This window comes from Herpailurus yagouaroundi, unplaced genomic scaffold (assembly GCF_014898765.1).
Source record: "Herpailurus yagouaroundi ecotype Mexico unplaced genomic scaffold, PumYag 198, whole genome shotgun sequence".
Taxonomy (NCBI): Eukaryota; Metazoa; Chordata; class Mammalia; order Carnivora; family Felidae; genus Herpailurus; species Herpailurus yagouaroundi.
The window spans coordinates 2,345,044-2,361,793 of record NW_024412429.1 but is presented as its reverse complement, the minus strand read 5'-3'; the positions used below and the strand labels follow the sequence as shown (position 1 = coordinate 2,361,793).

Here is a 16,750-nt window from a genome sequence, read left to right as displayed (position 1 = left end):
CACAGAACTATCCATAGTTTGCCCCCTGCGTGTCTGGCCCGTCTTGGTCAGGGGGACTCGGTCATGGAGCGGTGGCTGTGGTCCTGGTATCACGCGATCACAGGCGTCTGCCTCAGCACCTGTGAGCACCCCACCCAGACTTCAGCTCCAGGGAGCAAGGAAGGGAAAGAGGTGACATCCGAGTGGAGATGTGAAGGACTAGCAGATCAGTAGCCACAGGGGTGTGAAGGCTGCAGCTGCTGCAGGGGGAAGGCTGTGTAGACGCGTGCCTGGGTCCCGGGGTGAGTCCAGATCAGGGCTGGGACCCTGGGGATTGGGAATGAAGCCTGCCAGTTGAAAGCCCAAGGAAATGACAGGGACAGACAGGTGCTTCCAGCATCGCGGGGATGCAGTCATGCCTCAGGTCACTTCTGTCCATGTCATTGAATTCCTTTGCTTAAGCCAGTCCTGACCAATGGAGACAGTTATCTCAGTTAAACCATGTTTACATATTCTGGACCAGCAAAGGAGGAGATAAGGCGGTTTGGGCTGGGACAGAGGGTGGGGGAAGTGGGTGGTGGGATGGTGCACAGAGCTGGAGGTCTGGTCCTCTGATGTCTTCCAAGGAAGAGGGCACCTCAGCAATGATCGTGGGTGCTTCTACTCCCAAGACCCCAGGCGGACTGGGGTGGGCCTGGGTGTGCGGGGGGTGGGGGCCACCTGCTCTCTCTGGGTTGTGGCCCCTGTGTTAAGTACACTTCCAAACACAAGCAACTGGGCCTCTGGGTGGCTCAGCCAGTCGAGTGTCCAACTCTTGATCTTGGCTCAGGTCATGATCTCATGATTCACGGGACTGAGTCCACATCTAGCTCTGTGCTGACAGCACAGGGCCTGCTTGGGATTCTCTCTCTCTCCCTCTCGCTCCGCCCCTTCCCTGCTCCCTCTCTCTCTCTCTTTCCTTCTCTCTCTTAAAATAAAATAGAAGATATTTGTAAATGATGTATCGGATAAAGGGTTAATATACAAAGATCTATAAAGAACTAGTCAAACTCAACATCCAGAAAACAAATAATCCAGTGAAGAAATGGGCAGAAGACGTGAAAAGACACTTCTCCAAAGAAGACATCCGGTTGGCCAAGTGACACATGAAAAGATGCTCGACATCACTCATCGTCACGGAAATACAAATCAAAACCACGACGAGATACCACCTCACCCCTGTCAGAGTGGCTAACATTAACAACTCAGGCAACAACAGATGCTGGTGAGGATGCGGAGAAACGGGAACCCTTTTGCACTGCTGGTGGGAATGCACACGGGTGTGGCCGCTCTGGAAAACAGTGTGGAGGTTCCTGAAAACATTAAAAATAGAACTACCCTACGACCCAGCAACTGCACTACTAGGTATGTATCCAAAAGATACAGGAGTGCTGACTCGAAGCGACACATGCACCCCAATGCTTATAGCAACGCTATCGACAATAGCCAAAGTATGGAAAGAGCCCAAACGTCCATCAAGGGATGAATGGATACAGACAACATATACACAATGGAATATTACTCGGTAATCAAAAAGGATGAAATCTTGCCGTTTGCACCAACGTGGATGGAACTAGAGTGTGTTACACTAAGTACAATAAGTCGGTCGGAGAAAGACAAACACCATATGACTTCACTCATATGTAGGAATTTAAGAAACAAAACAGATGAACGCAGGGGAAGGGAAGGAAAGACGAGATAAGAAAGAGAAGGAGGCAAACCATGAGAGACTCTTAAATACGGAGAGCAAACTGAGGGTTGCTGGAGGGGAGGGGGGAGGGGCTGGGGGATGGGCATCGAGGAGGGCACCTGCTGGCATGACACCTGCTGGGATGAGCACTGGGTGTTGTATGCAAGGGATGAATCGCTGGGTTCTACTCCCAAAACCAACCCTACACTGTGTATGTATGTTAACTAACTCGGATTTAAAACAGAAACAAAAACAGGTCTCCTACATCAGAGCCAAAAATCATTATGGAGCAGAAGCTGGAAAAAGAAGAGAAAGGCGCTAGTTCCTGAGAGAAACAGACGACAGGAAATGAGGAAATAGAAGAGAGGAAAACCATCTGACACTTTTCTACCGCTCATGAAACCTACATGCTCCTTCCAATAAACTTTAAAAAGGAAAAAACAACAACAACAAAAAGTAACTACCTGGGGAAGATACAGCCAATCTACTTTTAGGCAAATGTGACTCTTGTTACAGCCTTTTAGAGGCTTGAGGAGGAGAGAGTGCCATGGGGGTTGGGGTCAAAGCTATGGAGACAACTTTGTCCTAGTTCACTGTTTTGCTTAAAGAAGCTTGGAATCTCCGGGCGCCTGGGTGGCTCAGTAGGTTAAGTGTCCGACTTCGGCTCAGGTCATGATCTTGCGGTTTGTGGGCTCACGCCCCGTGTCAGGCTGACAGGGGCCGGAGTCTGCTTTGGATTCTGTGTCTCCCTCTCTCTCTGCCCTTCCACTGCTCATGCTCATGCTCATGCTCTGTCTCTCTCAAAAATAAATAAACATTAAAAAAATTAAAAAAAAAAAGAAGCTTGGAATCTCTATGGTCTAGCAAAATAGGATAAATTCATGTTACTACCCCAACCACAAAGCCAAAGGCACGAAGGCACAGAATCCACAATGAGTCATCCTGTGACTCTCCCTCTTTTTTTTTTTTTTTGAGTGTTTTACTTATGTCTGAGAGAACGAGAACGAGCGGGGGAGGGGTAGAGAGAGAGGACAGAGGATCTGAAGCGGGGTCTGAGCTGTCAGCACGGAGCCCGATGCGGGGCTCGAACTCACGAACCGTGAGATCATGACCTGAACTGACGTTGGTTGCTCAACCGACTAAGCCACCCCGCCGCTCCCGTGTGCCTCTCTCTTTTTAACTGTGTCAAAGGCAAATCACATCACGAGCCCAAGACCCACAGTCCTTGTCCAAGGGTCAAACACACACTCCCTGTTGTGCAATCCTGTTGGAGAGGGTGGGGCTGCACATTTGTAAGCACATAAAAACCACTGTTTGAGAGGATTTGGGAGTGAATCGGTTAACAAGAAATCCTACATTCCTTGTCTTCTGTGACCCTGCGGATTCTTAGAGGCCAAGAGATGGACGTTTGTTCAGAAGTGTCCTCGCTTACCTGCAGACTCTGCAGACCTCCGTAGGCCGTAAAGAGAAGCAGAAATCCAAACGAAACCACGAGAACATTCTTCAGGCTGCTTTCCATCATCCTGATTAAAGACGTCAACCATCAGTGGACACGTAGGTTCGTAGTTCCCTAAAAGAAACCAACGGGGGCACAGGAAAAGCGGTCTGTACCAAGAAGTCACATTCTGTCTCTCGTCGGAGTTAGAGGCACCTAGGTCATTAAGGCTGCTGGGAGTTCATGAGCTTGGTTATCACAGACACCGTGAAACACTAGGGACGCTGCTATGTATTCACCTTCTCTGCAATCCACAGTAACTACAATCCACAGTAACGGGGCAAAAGATCGGACTTCTATCAGCTTGGACTTGAACTTCCCCCTATTAACTTCTAGCAGATATAATCTTTAAAGTATTGATTTTCACGTTATATATATTATATAATGTAATACATGTATAATATGATTACATTATATACATATAGATATATGTATATAATGGTAGCTTTCACATTGAAAGAAATTGTCAATGGTGCAGAATATGGATGTACTTGTCTTTTTTAAAAATTTTTTTTTAATGTTTGCTTATTTTTGAGACAGAGACAGAGCATGAACGGGGGAGGGTCAGAGAGAGAGAGACACAGAATCCAAAGCAGGTTCCAGGCTCTGAGCTGTCAGCACAGAGCCCGACGCGGGGCTCGAACTCACGGACCGTGAGATCATGACCTGAGCCGAAGTCGGACGCCCAACCGACTGAGCCACCAAAGCGCCCCTGGATGTACTTGTCTTAAAGAACAGAGTATAGATGTGAGTTTCAAGACACATAGCTCAACTTCTGAAAAATAGTTAACATGATTGTAAGATCTAAGGGCCAAAGTATTTAAAAAAATTTTTTTAACGTTTATTTATTTTTGAAAGAGAGAGAGAGAGAGAGAGAGAGCAGGGGGAGGGGCAGAGAGAGGGAGACACAGAATCCAAAGCAGGCTCCAGGCTCTGAGCTGTCAGCACAGAGCCTGACATGGGTCTTGAACACACAGACTGTGAGATCATGACCTGAGTCCAAGTCAGACGCTTAACCAACTGAGCCACCCAGGTGCCCCAAATCTAGTTTTAATTTTTGAGGAACCTCCATACTGTTTTCCAGAGCGGCTGCGCCAGTCTGCATTCCCACCAATGCATGAGGGTTCCCCTTTCTCTGAATCCTCGCCAACCCTTGTTTCCAGTGTTGTTAATTTTAACTATCCTAACGGGTGTCAGGTGACATCTCATTGCGGTTTTGATTCACATTTTCTAATGATTCGAGACGTGTGTATTTATTCACGTACCTGTTGTCTTTTTGTAGATCTTCTTTGGAGAAGTGGCTATCAGGTCCTTTGCCCATTTTTTAATTGGGCTGTTTATTTGTCTTTTGTCCTTTCTTGCTATTGAGTTTTGTGCATTCTTTATGTATTTTGGATATTAGCCCCTTATCAGATACATGGGTTGCAAATACTTTTCCCATTCCATAGGTCATCTTTTCACTTTGTTGGTGGTTTCTTCAGCTGAGCAGAAGCTTTTTGTTTGATGAAGTCCCGCTTGTTTATTTTTCATTTTGTTGCCTGTGCTGTAGGTGTCGCATCCAGACATTACCACCTAGAGTCATGTCAAGGAGATGTATTGCTAAGTTTTCTTCTAGGCGTTTCATGACAGCAGGTCTTATATTTAAGTCTTTAACCATGTTGAGTTAATTCTGGGGGGAGTAGGATATGAGCCCAGTTTCATTCTTTTCCATGTGAATATCCAATTATTCCAGCACCATTTATTGAGAAGACTGTCTTCTTTTCTCTGTTGAGTATTCTTGGCTCCCTTGTCAAACATTGGTTAACTGTATAATGCTTGGGTTTATTTCTGGGCTTCCATTTCTGTTCCATTGGTGTATTCACCTGTTTTTATGCCAGTACCTTACTCTTTTGATGACTAGTGCTTTATAGTACAGCTTCCAGTCAGGGAGTGATGTTTTCTGCCTTGTTCTCAGGATTTATTTGGCTATTTGGGGTCTTTTGTGGTTCCATATAAATTTTGGGAGGTTTTTTCCACCTCTGTAAAAAATGCCATTGGAATCTTGATAGGGATTGCCTTAAATCTATAGAAGGCTTATGGTAGTATTAGCATTTTAACAATATTAATTCTTCTAATCCATGAACATGGGATACTTTTCCATTTATTTGTGTCTTCTTTAATGTCTTTCATCAATGTCTTATAGTTTTCAGAGTACAGATCTTTCACCTCCTTAAATTTATTCTTAAGTATTTTGTTTTTTATGCTATCCCACTTACAAGTGGGATAAATTTCACTTATTTCCTTTTGTGAACATTTGTTCTTGGTGTATAGAAACACTACTGATTTTCATATGCTGATTTTGTATCCTGCAACTTTACTGAATTCATTGATTAGATCTAACGGTTTTTTGGTTGAATCTTTAGGATTTTCTCTATATAAAATAATATCATTTGCAAATAGAGACAATTTTACTTCTTCCCTTTTAATTATGATCCCCTTTATTTCTTTTTCTTGCCTGATTGCTCTAGCTAGGACTTCTATATTATGTTGAATAGAAGTGGTGAGAGCGGGCACTGTTGTCTTCTTGATCTTAGAGGAAATGTTGTCAAACTTTCACCATTGAGCATGATGTTAGCTATGGGTTTGTTATATATGGTCTTTATGATGTTAAGATATGTTCTTTCTATACCTAGTTTGTTAAGAGTTTTTATTGAGGAAAAAATGTTGAATTTTGCCAAATGCTTTTTCTTCCTCTATTGAAATGATTATATGATTCTTTTTTAAAATTTTTTTAATGTCTTTTTAAAATTTATCTTTGAAGGAGAGAGAGAGAGACAGAGCATGAGCAGGGGAGGAGCAGAGAGAGAGGGAGACACAGAATTTGAAGCAGGCTCCAGGCTCTGAGCTGTCAGTACAGAGCCCGACGCGGGGCTCAAACTCACAAACTGCGAAATCAAGACCTGAGCCAAAGTTGGACGCTCAACCGACTGAGCCACCCAGGTGCCCCGAAATGATTATGATTCTTTTCTTTCATTCTATTAATGTGATGTATCACAATGATTGATTTTTGTATGTCGAATTATCCTCACATTCCAAGAGGTAAATCCCTTTTGATCATGGTGGACAGTCCTTTTAGTGTGCTGCTGAATTTGGCTTGCTAGTATTTTATTGAGAACTTTGCATCAATATTCATCAGGGATATTGACCTGTAGGCCTTTTGTTTGTTTCTTTGTTTTTCCAGTAGCATCCTTTTTTGGATTTGGTATCAGGATAATGCTGACATCATAAAATGAGTTTAGGAACATCCTCCCCTCTTCATTTTTTTGGAAGAGCTTGAGACGAATTAGTGTTAATTCTTCTTTAAATGTTTGGTAAAATTCACTGATAAAGCCAGTGGTCCTGGGCTTTTCTTCACTGGGAGATTTTTTATTACTTTGTCAATCTCCTTCCTAGAAATTTGTCTCTTCATATTTTTTATTTCTTCCTTATTTAGTCTTGGTAGTTATATGTTTCGAAAAATTTTTCCATTTTTTTTCTAGGTTGTCCAGTTTGTTGGCATATAGTTTCTCCTCATAGCCTCTTATGGTCCTTTGAATCTATGCGGTATCCACTCTAAAGTTTCCTTTTTAATTTATAATGTAGTTGATTTGGGTCCTTTCTCTTTTGTTTTTGGTTAGGTAAGGATTTGTAAATTTTATCATTTCAAAGAACCAAGTCTTACTTTAGCTAATCTTTTCTATTGTTTTTCTTTCTTTATTTCATTTATTTCTGCTCTAATCTTTATTATTTCCTTTCTTCTTCTAACTTTGTGTTCACTTTTTCCTTAAGGCATAAAGTTCAGTTGTTTATTTGGGATATTTTTTGCTTCTTAATATAGGAATTTATTGCGATAAACTTCCCTCTTAGAACTGTTTTTCCTGCACCCCACAAGTTCTGATACATTATGTTTCCATTTTTGTTTTTCTCAAAAAACTTTTTTATTTCTCCTTTAATTTCTTCTTTGATCCATTAGTTGTTCAGGGGAGTGTTGTTTAATTTTCATGTGTTTATAAATTTTCCAGTTTTCCTTCTGTTATTGATTTCCGGGTTCATGACATTGTGGTCAGAGAAGATACTTGATATAATTTCAATCATTTAGAATTTGCTAAGACTTGTTTCATGGTCTAACATATAGTTTATTCTAAAAATGGCCCATGTGTGCCTGAAATGAATGTGTATTACAATGCTCTATACATGTCTATTAGGGCCATTTGGTCTACAGTGTTGTTCAAATCTGTTGTTTCCATATTGATTCTCTGCATGATCTCTCCACTGTTGAGAATGGGGTAGTAAAGTCCTTAACTATTATTGTATTCTTACTGATTTATTCTTTTACCTCTGCTAGTTTTTCCTGTATATATTTAGGGATCGAATGTTGAGTACAGAAATATTTATAATTGTTATATCTTTTTGATGTATTGACCCTTTTATCATCATTTAATAATCTTCTTTGTCTCTTTGTTACCGTTTTTAGTTTAAAGTCTGTTTCGTCCAGCGTAGATATATCTACCCCTGCTTTGTTGTTGTTACCATTTGCTTGAAATGTCTTTTCCATTCCTTCACCCTCAGTCTGTGAGTGTCTTTAAGGCTAACATGAGCCCCTTCTAGACAGCATATTGTTTGATCTTGGTTGTTTATCCATTCAGCTGTTCTATGTATTTTAATTGGAGAATTCAATCCCTTTATGTTTAAAATAATTATTGATAGGTAAGGACTTACTATTGCCATTTTGTTGTTTCCTGTTTTTTCCGTTTTTATTTTTATTTATTTATTTTTTTTGTCTTTGACTGCTGACAATTTAATTACAGTTTGTCTCAGTGTAGCCCTAATTGGGCTCAACCTATTTGGACCTCATGGATCTGGATGTCCATTTCTCTCCCCAGGTTTGGGGAGTTCTCAGTCATTGTTACTTTCAATATACTTTCTGTTCCTTTCTCCTTCTCTTCTCCTTCTGGAATTTCCATAATGTGAGTATTGTTTCTTTTTATCGTGTCATATAATTCCCACAGGCTTTCTTCACTCTTTTTCATTCTTTTGTCTCTTTGCTCCTCTGACAATAATTTCCATTGTCCTGTCCTCCAGGTCACTGATTCTTTATCCTGCGTGGCTGAGTCTACGCTTAAAAACTTCTCTTCTGTTGAATTCTTCAGCTCAGTTATTGAATTTTTCAACTCCAGGATTTCATTTGTTTGCTTCGATGGTCGCTATCCCTTGTTGAACTTCTTATTTTGTTCGTGCATTGTTTTCCTAATTTTGTTTAGTTGTCTGTCTGTGTTCTTGCACTTCACTAAACTTCCTTAACAGGATTATTCTGAATTGTCTGTCTGACGGCTCATAGATCTCCATTTCTTTAGAGTCAGTGATTGGGGCTTTATTGGTTTCCTCTGGTGGTGTCATACTTACCTGATTTTTCATGATCCTTGATTCACTGCAGTGGTATCTGTGCATTTGAGTAACTGAGCTCTTCTAGATGTTCCAGATTTGCTTTGGCAGGGAGAGTTCTTCACCAGTCAGTTCAGTTTGAGTTTCTGGGTGTGTCTGCTGGTAATGTCCTTGGGCAGATGGGCCCTACTATTACGGTCTATTTTTGGCAAGACAGCTTTTCCAGCTCTGTGGTTGGGAATTGGGGTTGTGCTACTGGCTGAGGACTGTTGAATAGGACTGCTGGTTTGTTTCCCTACCCAAGTGAGGCTGTAGGATGGGCTCCATGTCTGGCTGGACTCTCTGGTCAGATTTACCAGCTGGCCAGGGCTGGGTAATATTCAGTACTAGCTGGGGCTGTGAATTAGCTTCCCTGCCTTGGCAGGGCTGCAGGACCAGGACCTGTACAGCCCATGGTCTGGGGACCTGAATCAGGCCAGAATTCTCTGGTCAGGTGAGGCCACCGGTTAGCTCTGCAGATGGGGGATGTCACAGGCTGGACCCTCGGTTCAAGTGCCGCTGTACGTAGGACTATTGAGTGGGCTATTCAGCTTCTCACGTGCTTTGGTTAGGTTCCCTGGCCTGACAGGCTGAAAGCTGTCTTCAGTGATGAGCGGGGCTGTGAATTAGATGGGCAGGGATGCCCAGGAACAACAGGGGAAACAGTTCTAAAGCTGGTAGAGTTCTTTGTTTCTTAACTCAAGCCACCCCGTATCCCAAGCTCCCTGGAAGAACAGGGCCCCTAGCTTTGCTCTGCGAACTATCGCCTCTGTCTGCCCCTCTCTCTGCTCTAGCACTGCTGGGTCACATGGCTTCCAGGCGTTGTCACCAACCCTTCTGTCTATACGGGGCTGGAAGACACTCTGCACTGCGGATGGGGCTGTGTCTCAGCCCCTGTGCCCGGACGGGAAGAGGAAAAGACATTCCGGGTTTCTCTCGGTTTCCCAAACAAGCTGTCTGGTTTGGAGGGGCTGGGACTCGGCTGTGCATTAATTTCCCTGCCGTGTGCCGCACGGGAAGCCCCCACATTCAGTGCTGGCTTCTTCTGGGGGCCGTCAGCTCTGCCCGCCCGCCTCTGGGCGCCAGCAGCACTGGGTGCACGGCTTCCAGGACTGGTTGCCAGCCCTTCTGCTCAGACGGAGCTAGAAGGCAGCCTCCACGGTGGCGGGGCTGTGACTCAGCACCTTGCCTGGGCACGGGCGAACTGGGCTCCAGGGCTGGCAGGATCCTCGTCTGAGGATCCGAATCAGGCAGGTCTGCACCCCATCCTGTTCCCTGGGCAGACCGCGCCCCTGACTTTTGCTGTGGAACAAAACCTCTCACTGGGATCCCTGCTTGGGCACCGCAAATATGAACTTGGTCTGCCAAGATCCAAGTGCCGTCGCAAGCCCCGCCCCCCTCCTCCCTGACTGTCACACTCCCAGTGGGTCACACTCCCAGTGGTCGAGCCCTGCACATTCCCCTGCATTCCCCATGGTGTGAAATCAGATTAGGGGCTCCCACAAAATGACTCATGTGCCAGGCAGCCTAGCTGTGAGCCCAGGTTCCCTCTTCCCCCTGGAGGAACCAGAGGCTCGGGGGAGGGGCGCTGTGCTCATGTCCTCATGGCGCTGTGCTGGCCTAGGGGAGGGGCAGAGTGGCCAGCGTGTGGCCGTGTGGTCGTCTCTCTTACCCTGTTGCCGCGGGATGGCCTGGTCTCTGAGGTGCAGGCGGTGCCTCGGCCCCACTCCCCTGTTCCGGGATTCTCTCACTGGTGTTGTTCTCCAATAGTCGTGAGTGGCTCTCGGGAGAGGGAGCGAAGTCGGGTACAAGCTATGTTGCCATCCTAGTGACGACATCCAGAATATCTCCTAAGGGAGGTCCACTAGGACCGTGCCCAGGCCGTGCCTGTGATGAGGACAAGTTTAGAGGAGGCCACAGTGCATTCCTCGTAAGCAGAGGGCCCAGCCTCAGAAGTGTGTGCTCACTAATTTACACACTCCTGCAGGGACGAGCATGGGAAATTCCAAAAACCCAAAAGCTGTCTTGACTTGTCAGCCAGTTTCAACATTATTAGCAAAACGCATAACTGGAACTGTGAACCCGGGCCCCGGGGTGAGCCTCAAATGGCTGACGCCTTCGGGTGTCAAAAATACCCATAACCACCTCTTTCTTTAAAATTAACAGGGGCACCCGGGGGGCTCAGTCGGATGAGTGTCCGACTTCGGCTCAGGTCATGATCTTGCGGTTCATGAGTTCGAGCCCCGCGTCGGGCTCTGTGCCGACAGCTCGGAGCCTGGAGCCTGCCGCGGATTCTGTGTCTCCCTCTCTCTCAAAAATAAATAAACATTAAAAAAAAAATAAAATTAACATCAGCACCTTATCACTTGGAGGAGAAAAGGGTGGTTTTATAGATCTGCTTGAATCCTCAGGATCGCTCACTGGATATTAAGGTGAAAGACTCAGTGCCTGGCACACCGCTGAGACAAAGAATGTTCTAGAGACTCATGGGGTCTGACAGGCAGGAGATTTTCCCAGCCACTAGGTGCCACTGTTGGGCTAACACTGAGCTCCCCTAATGCTCCCAGGGGGCTTCCTAGAAGGTCACACTTTAGATCAGCAAACTTCCAGCTAAGAAGCTAAAGACAGCCTTTATTCTCGGAAGTCTAATCAGGGATCGGCTCTTTTAAAGAAATTACTTCTGGAAGCCAATTAATATCAATTTTCTTGACATTTAAACCTGATACCTTTGTTGATAAAAGCAGCACCATACAAATTCAAATTTGTCGTCATCATTACTTACACTTTCATCTAATGAAGATGAAAAATGCGTATGTAAGGACGGGAGCAAATTATTGCTTGAAGTTCGGAATTCTTAGACTTTGGAAACAAATATATTTGGTGGCTCCTTTTTTTTTTTTTTTTTTTCCTGGAAGAGCAATTTATACTCTCTGATCTCTGGCTCCAAAAAGCATTCTCTTCATCTCCTAGCCAGGGTTTCAAAGCATCTGAAGCCTCGAAGGGGCAGGCTGGCCGGTGGCTGAGGCGGGTGCCTGTGAGGAGCACGCTGGTAGGCGGTCCTCTGGAGCGGGCCGGGGTCCTCCTGGGTCCTGTCCTCCCTCGGCTGAGGCCCCTCCTGCTCCTCATCCCTTATCAGAGAGCGGAGACCCTGCTCAGGACAAAGTCAGCAGAAGCAGGGCCCGGAGAAGGACCTGAAATATTCCCAACTGTGTTCATGCTCACGGTGTTCCCTCGGAGCCATGCTGCGATTCTGGGTCCTCCCCGCCCCCGGGGTCCCTCGCACTCATTCCTCCTGAGCCTCAGAGGCCTGACCACGCAGCCCGCATCTTCCACAGGAATCTGCAGAGCCCCCGAGCCGCGGCTTCTGGAAAGGCTAAGCAGCGTCACCTTGTCCCAGAGAGAAAGGCTGGCGGGCCACGCTTAGCGCTCGTGTGTGCGCCTGCCAGCGTCGCGACGCGGAACGAGTCTGAGAGGGGAAACGCCCCACACCATCCTCTTGTCTTTGGACATATATTTTTAAAGATTGTGTTTAATGTTTCGTTTTAATTGAAGGAGAGAGAGACAGAGAGACAGAGTGCGAGTGGGGGAGGGACAGAGAGAGAGGGAGACACAGAATCCGAAGCAGGCTCCAGGCTCCGAGCCGTCAGCACGGAGCCCGACGCGGGGCTCGAACCCACGAACCTGAGATCGTGACCCGAGCTGAAGTCGGACGCCAAACCGACTGAGACCCCAGGCACCCCACACTCTCGTATTTGGGAGGGGAAGGGAGGCGCCAGGTTTAGCCCACATGCGTGCATGCACAGGCACCCACGCCCCTTTTGTTTTTCACGTGCACGCTCCCTTTCCCTCCGATGGGCCTCCTGCTGCCCGAGCTTCAGCACCAACTTCTGCAGTCATTCAAGCTACTTGCTGGGCCTGCCCTGGGTCGGATACGCCCGTAGCACCCAGAATCGTATCCGGACACTGACGGAACACAAGGGCCTTGTTTGCAACGAAGCAAACAGAGAAATCAAACAAGTTCAGGTGGGGTACAGACCGTCCCCCAGTAGAGCAGGTCATGTGACGGGTCGTATGCGGAGGGCGATCACACTCAGCCCCCGCCCCCATCTCCATGAGGGTGACAGAGAGGCTGCCCGGCTCCACCGATGCCCACCCAGAGGGGTCTTCCCCCACAGAGAGTTCCAGCCCCACGTCTTGTGAGCCCAGCAGAGCCCGAGACCTTCCACTTGAACAGGGTCCTGGGGAGCCCCGTGAGTAGCTGGGACAGTCAAGGGCCAAGTACACCTTCGCCCGTGATCCCCGGGCGAGCGGCAGAGTGGTGGTCATGCTGGAATGTTCTGGGTAGTTTTCAATCCATTAGTTTGTCTGCACAGGCAAAGCTTCGGGGCTGTAAAACTACCTTGGTAAATCTCCAAGGATAATTTTGTGCCTTTGATCCCATAACACGCAAACGTCCATAAAGTTTGAATTATGTCCCCAAAGTCAGCAACGTCACACGTGTGGATTTTACCTAGTTCTGCGCCTCCTTCGCTCCCGTCGTTATCGTGGCACACGGCGTCCTGAATCGTGGAGAACGCTGGATGTTTTCCTGGTTTGCCTTTCGTCGCAAGGAGCGCGAACGACTCTATTCAGTAGTACCTCGGGAAACCCTTGCGTAAGACCTGTTTTCGCTTCGGCAAGTCGCAGGACCTGTTTGCAAATTGCAGATCATCCAGCGGCTGCTTATCTGGGAACTGCTTGGCTCTCTGGGAAAGATTTGCCGGCAAGATGTGGAAAGGCAGACCGGATGAGAGCGTGGTGTGGCCGAGAACATTTTATAAACCCTTCTACTGAACATTATTGCTTGGTTTTTGAACAAAGTAGCACGAGCCCATTTTAATGGAAAAAGTCATCTCCATGGGGCCCAGAAACAAAACAAATGAGCGGATAAAGAAGAAAGAGACGAATCAAAAAACAGACGCTTGAGCACAGAGGACACCCTGGTCACCGGCGGGGAGGGGTGGGGGAAGGGATCAGTGGTTTGGCGTGTGATGTGGCGGTGAGGACTGAGTGGTGTGTGGATGTCGAATCACTCTCTCGTACAACTGGATCTAATATAACACGGTGTGTTGACTATACTTCAATGAAAAATGAAGACATTTAATAAGAAAAAAGAAACCTCTCGGACACATGTGCATATGCGTACGTGAGTACCAATATACACACAGGTGCACGCGTTGCACACCCGCATACAATGAGCCTACAAGCAGACTCAGGCCAAACCCTTCTCTGCACAGCACAAGTGTGGGCGTAGGGGGCGAACGTGCCCTCTGTCCCATGCACTTGTATACCGCTCCCCCATTTTTAAGAAAACCATTTAATTTGAAAAAGCATGAAGATTTTTACTTCGTTATTACTTTTTTTAGAGAAAGGGAACGAGGGTGTGCGAGCGGGGGGGGGGGGGGGGCAGAGAGCGACTCTCAAGCAGGCTCCGTGCCCAGCACAGAGCCTGACGCGGGGCTCGACCCCACGAAATGTGGGATCATAACCTGAGCTGAAATCGAGAGTCAGGCGCTCAGCTGACTGAGCCACCCAGGCGCCCCGAGAGTAAACATTTTTAAAGGAAACTATATTTATAGGAAGGGTTTTGTGACAAAGAACCCTGAACATCAAACTGAAACTCAGAATTATTTCTAGCCTCTGACTTCATCAGCACCCTCTCTGAAGCGTTCTCCCACCTCCCCGGCCCCCGAAGCCAATGCAAACAGGTTGTCCAAGTAGCTGCCACCAGAAACCGCTAGCCCTGCTCACAGCTTCTTGTGCTTCCAGACGGAGCCTGCACGAGGCACGGGCGTCCCTCGGAAGCGTGGCGGAACCCCACTGCCACCCTGCTGCCCGTGTCCGCTTCGTCCCCACCTGCTTCCACACGGGGTCAGCAGCTCCTCGAGGCCCGGCCTGTCTGGGATGAGCTGGAGAGAAGCAGGACGTGCGCTTGAGCCCCTGGAGGCGGCCCGGCCGACAGCTGTGCGCACGGCTCCCTGCAGACATTCCCTCCAGGGCCGCGGGGACACGTGCGGTGCTGCGGCCTGAGACCCCTGGCTAGGCCCGCTCGCCGTGGTGGCCACACGCTGCACGCTGCTCTCTGCCCCCGAGGATCAGCTGTCCCCCCCCTCCCCCGCCCCGTCTGGGAGGCAGCCACGCACCTGCTGCTGCCACTCAGTCAGGAAGCTCTCCCCGCGCCTCCACGACTGTGGCGGGGCCGTGGGACCAGAGGCCGTGACACGGTGGGGAGGCACAGAGAAATCAGGCTGATGACGTGTCCGGGAACCGGGGGATCGTGACTCACAGGTGAGCAAGGGCTCTGCGCTCACAGCGCACGGCCTGCGGGGCAACTCGGCCCTTGGGGGCCAGGGTCCCGCCACCGGGGCCCCGTGTGCCGCGTTCCCAAGGCAGGGCGCCCAGCTGGTGTGAACCTGGAGCCTTCCACACAGATGTCTCCCTGAGGGTCCTTCGCCGGCCGGGAGTCAGCAGCGCACCTGCTGTGTCGGCCGACCTTCCGAACCCCACGCGGGCCTGCCCCTCACCTCGCGACCGGATTTCCTCGGGAAAACGGGCTGTGCGTGGGTTCTGCGAGCCAGGTCGCGTCTTTCCAAGTCATCGCCGATAGTCTGTGTTTTCTAACACCACGTGTGAGTGATGGCATGGTCTTTACTGTGTTCCCGGTGGCCGTGGCTCGAGCTCCGTTTTGCGAAGTGGGATGGGAGCGGGGACCGAGGGAGGAAGGTCACATTCATAGCCTTCGGACTAGTTTCTTGTCCGGGTCTTTCCGTTTGTGGCCCCGATGCTTCAAGCAGCGTCCACACAGCATCCTCCCCGCTGCATCCACACCGCGGGTGTTTACCGTGCTCGACCCCCGTCTCAGCAGCACTCGGCGCCGTTCTCGGGGTCTGCGGCAGAAAACGCGGCTTACGATTTAAAAATAAACACACAGATGGGTGCCTGGGTGGCTTGGGCCGTTAAGCTCCGACTCTTACTTTCAGCTCAGGTCGTGATCTCACAGTTGGTGAGTCCGAGCCCCGAGTCGGGCTCTGAGTTGACAGCAAGGAGCCTGTTGGGATTCTCTCTGTCCCCCACCCCCCTGCCCACTCTCTGCTCCTCCCCTGCTCCTGCTAGCTCTTTCTCTCAAAAATAAGTAAGCATTAAAAAATAATAAAAATGAATAAAAATGCACACACAGAGAAGGCTTTTCCTGCTGCAGTCGACAGTGGTCGGGGTTTGGAAGTGTCCGTGCGTGTCCCTCCAGCCTCACTCGCGGCTCTGGTGTCTGCAGAGGCTGAGTTGTGCCGCACAGGGCAGCCCAGAGGGGAGGCTGGGAGGCCCCACGTCCTGCTGTCCGTCCGCAGCCAGGCGTCCTGGCGTCTCACCGGCGCTCTGTCCTGTGTTTCGTGCTCGGCGTCCAGTAAACATTTTTGGATTTAGAACGCAGACTCCACCAGGGTAAGGGACTATCTGACTTGTGGCTACAACTTTCCCGGGAGGGATCCGACATTCTGTGAGATTCTCTATAAAACCACCGACCGACGTGGCCCGGTGTCTGGAACAGCCAACTCACTGTTGAAATATCTGGGAATTAGCACACTTTGGCGTCCTAAGTGATGCCCGACGTGGCGTCTTGGAAGTTCTTCCCTTTTACGACACTTTCGACAAAGAAGCAGCTCAAATGTCTCTTTCGTCGTTATGAGGGGGTCGCCAATACCCGGCCTCTTGTCTTTCAGACCCACTATTAACGAAAGAAAGTTGAGATGGATGGGTGTGCCTGTGTACGTATCTGCGTTTGTGTGTGTATATCCGTGTGTATGTGTGCCTATGTGTGTGTGTGCATGTGCATATGTGTACATATATGTGTATATGCGTGTGTGTTTATGCGTATAGACGTGTATGTGTGCGTGCACAGGCCCCTGCAGGTGTGTGCGTGTGGCCTCAGTGTTTGCCCTGTTCCTTTCTAGCTGGTAGGCAAGGAGGAAGCGAGGGCACGAGCCCATTTCGGGGCTGGGTTTATCGCGTAGATAATGTGTTGCAGACACACTCCCAACCCCCCCGGGTCTCCTACCGCCTCACCTGCCTTCACT

General features: G+C 48.4%; 1 protein-coding gene across 1 annotated transcript in view; it reads right to left on the bottom strand.

Annotated features, from left to right (window-relative positions):
- The window catches only part of UNC93A (unc-93 homolog A), a 37,481-nt gene extending 26,883 nt beyond the window's left edge, over positions 1–10,598 (bottom strand). Inside the window, exons 1-2 of the mRNA XM_040448685.1 lie at positions 10,315–10,598; positions 3,141–3,278 (exon numbers count right to left, since the gene is read on the bottom strand). Of these exons, the coding sequence (XP_040304619.1) occupies positions 3,141–3,230 (90 nt within the window). The 5' untranslated portion in view covers positions 3,231–3,278; positions 10,315–10,598. The remainder of the gene's footprint in view (positions 1–3,140; positions 3,279–10,314) is intronic.
- Positions 10,599–16,750: the final 6,152 nt, after the last annotated feature.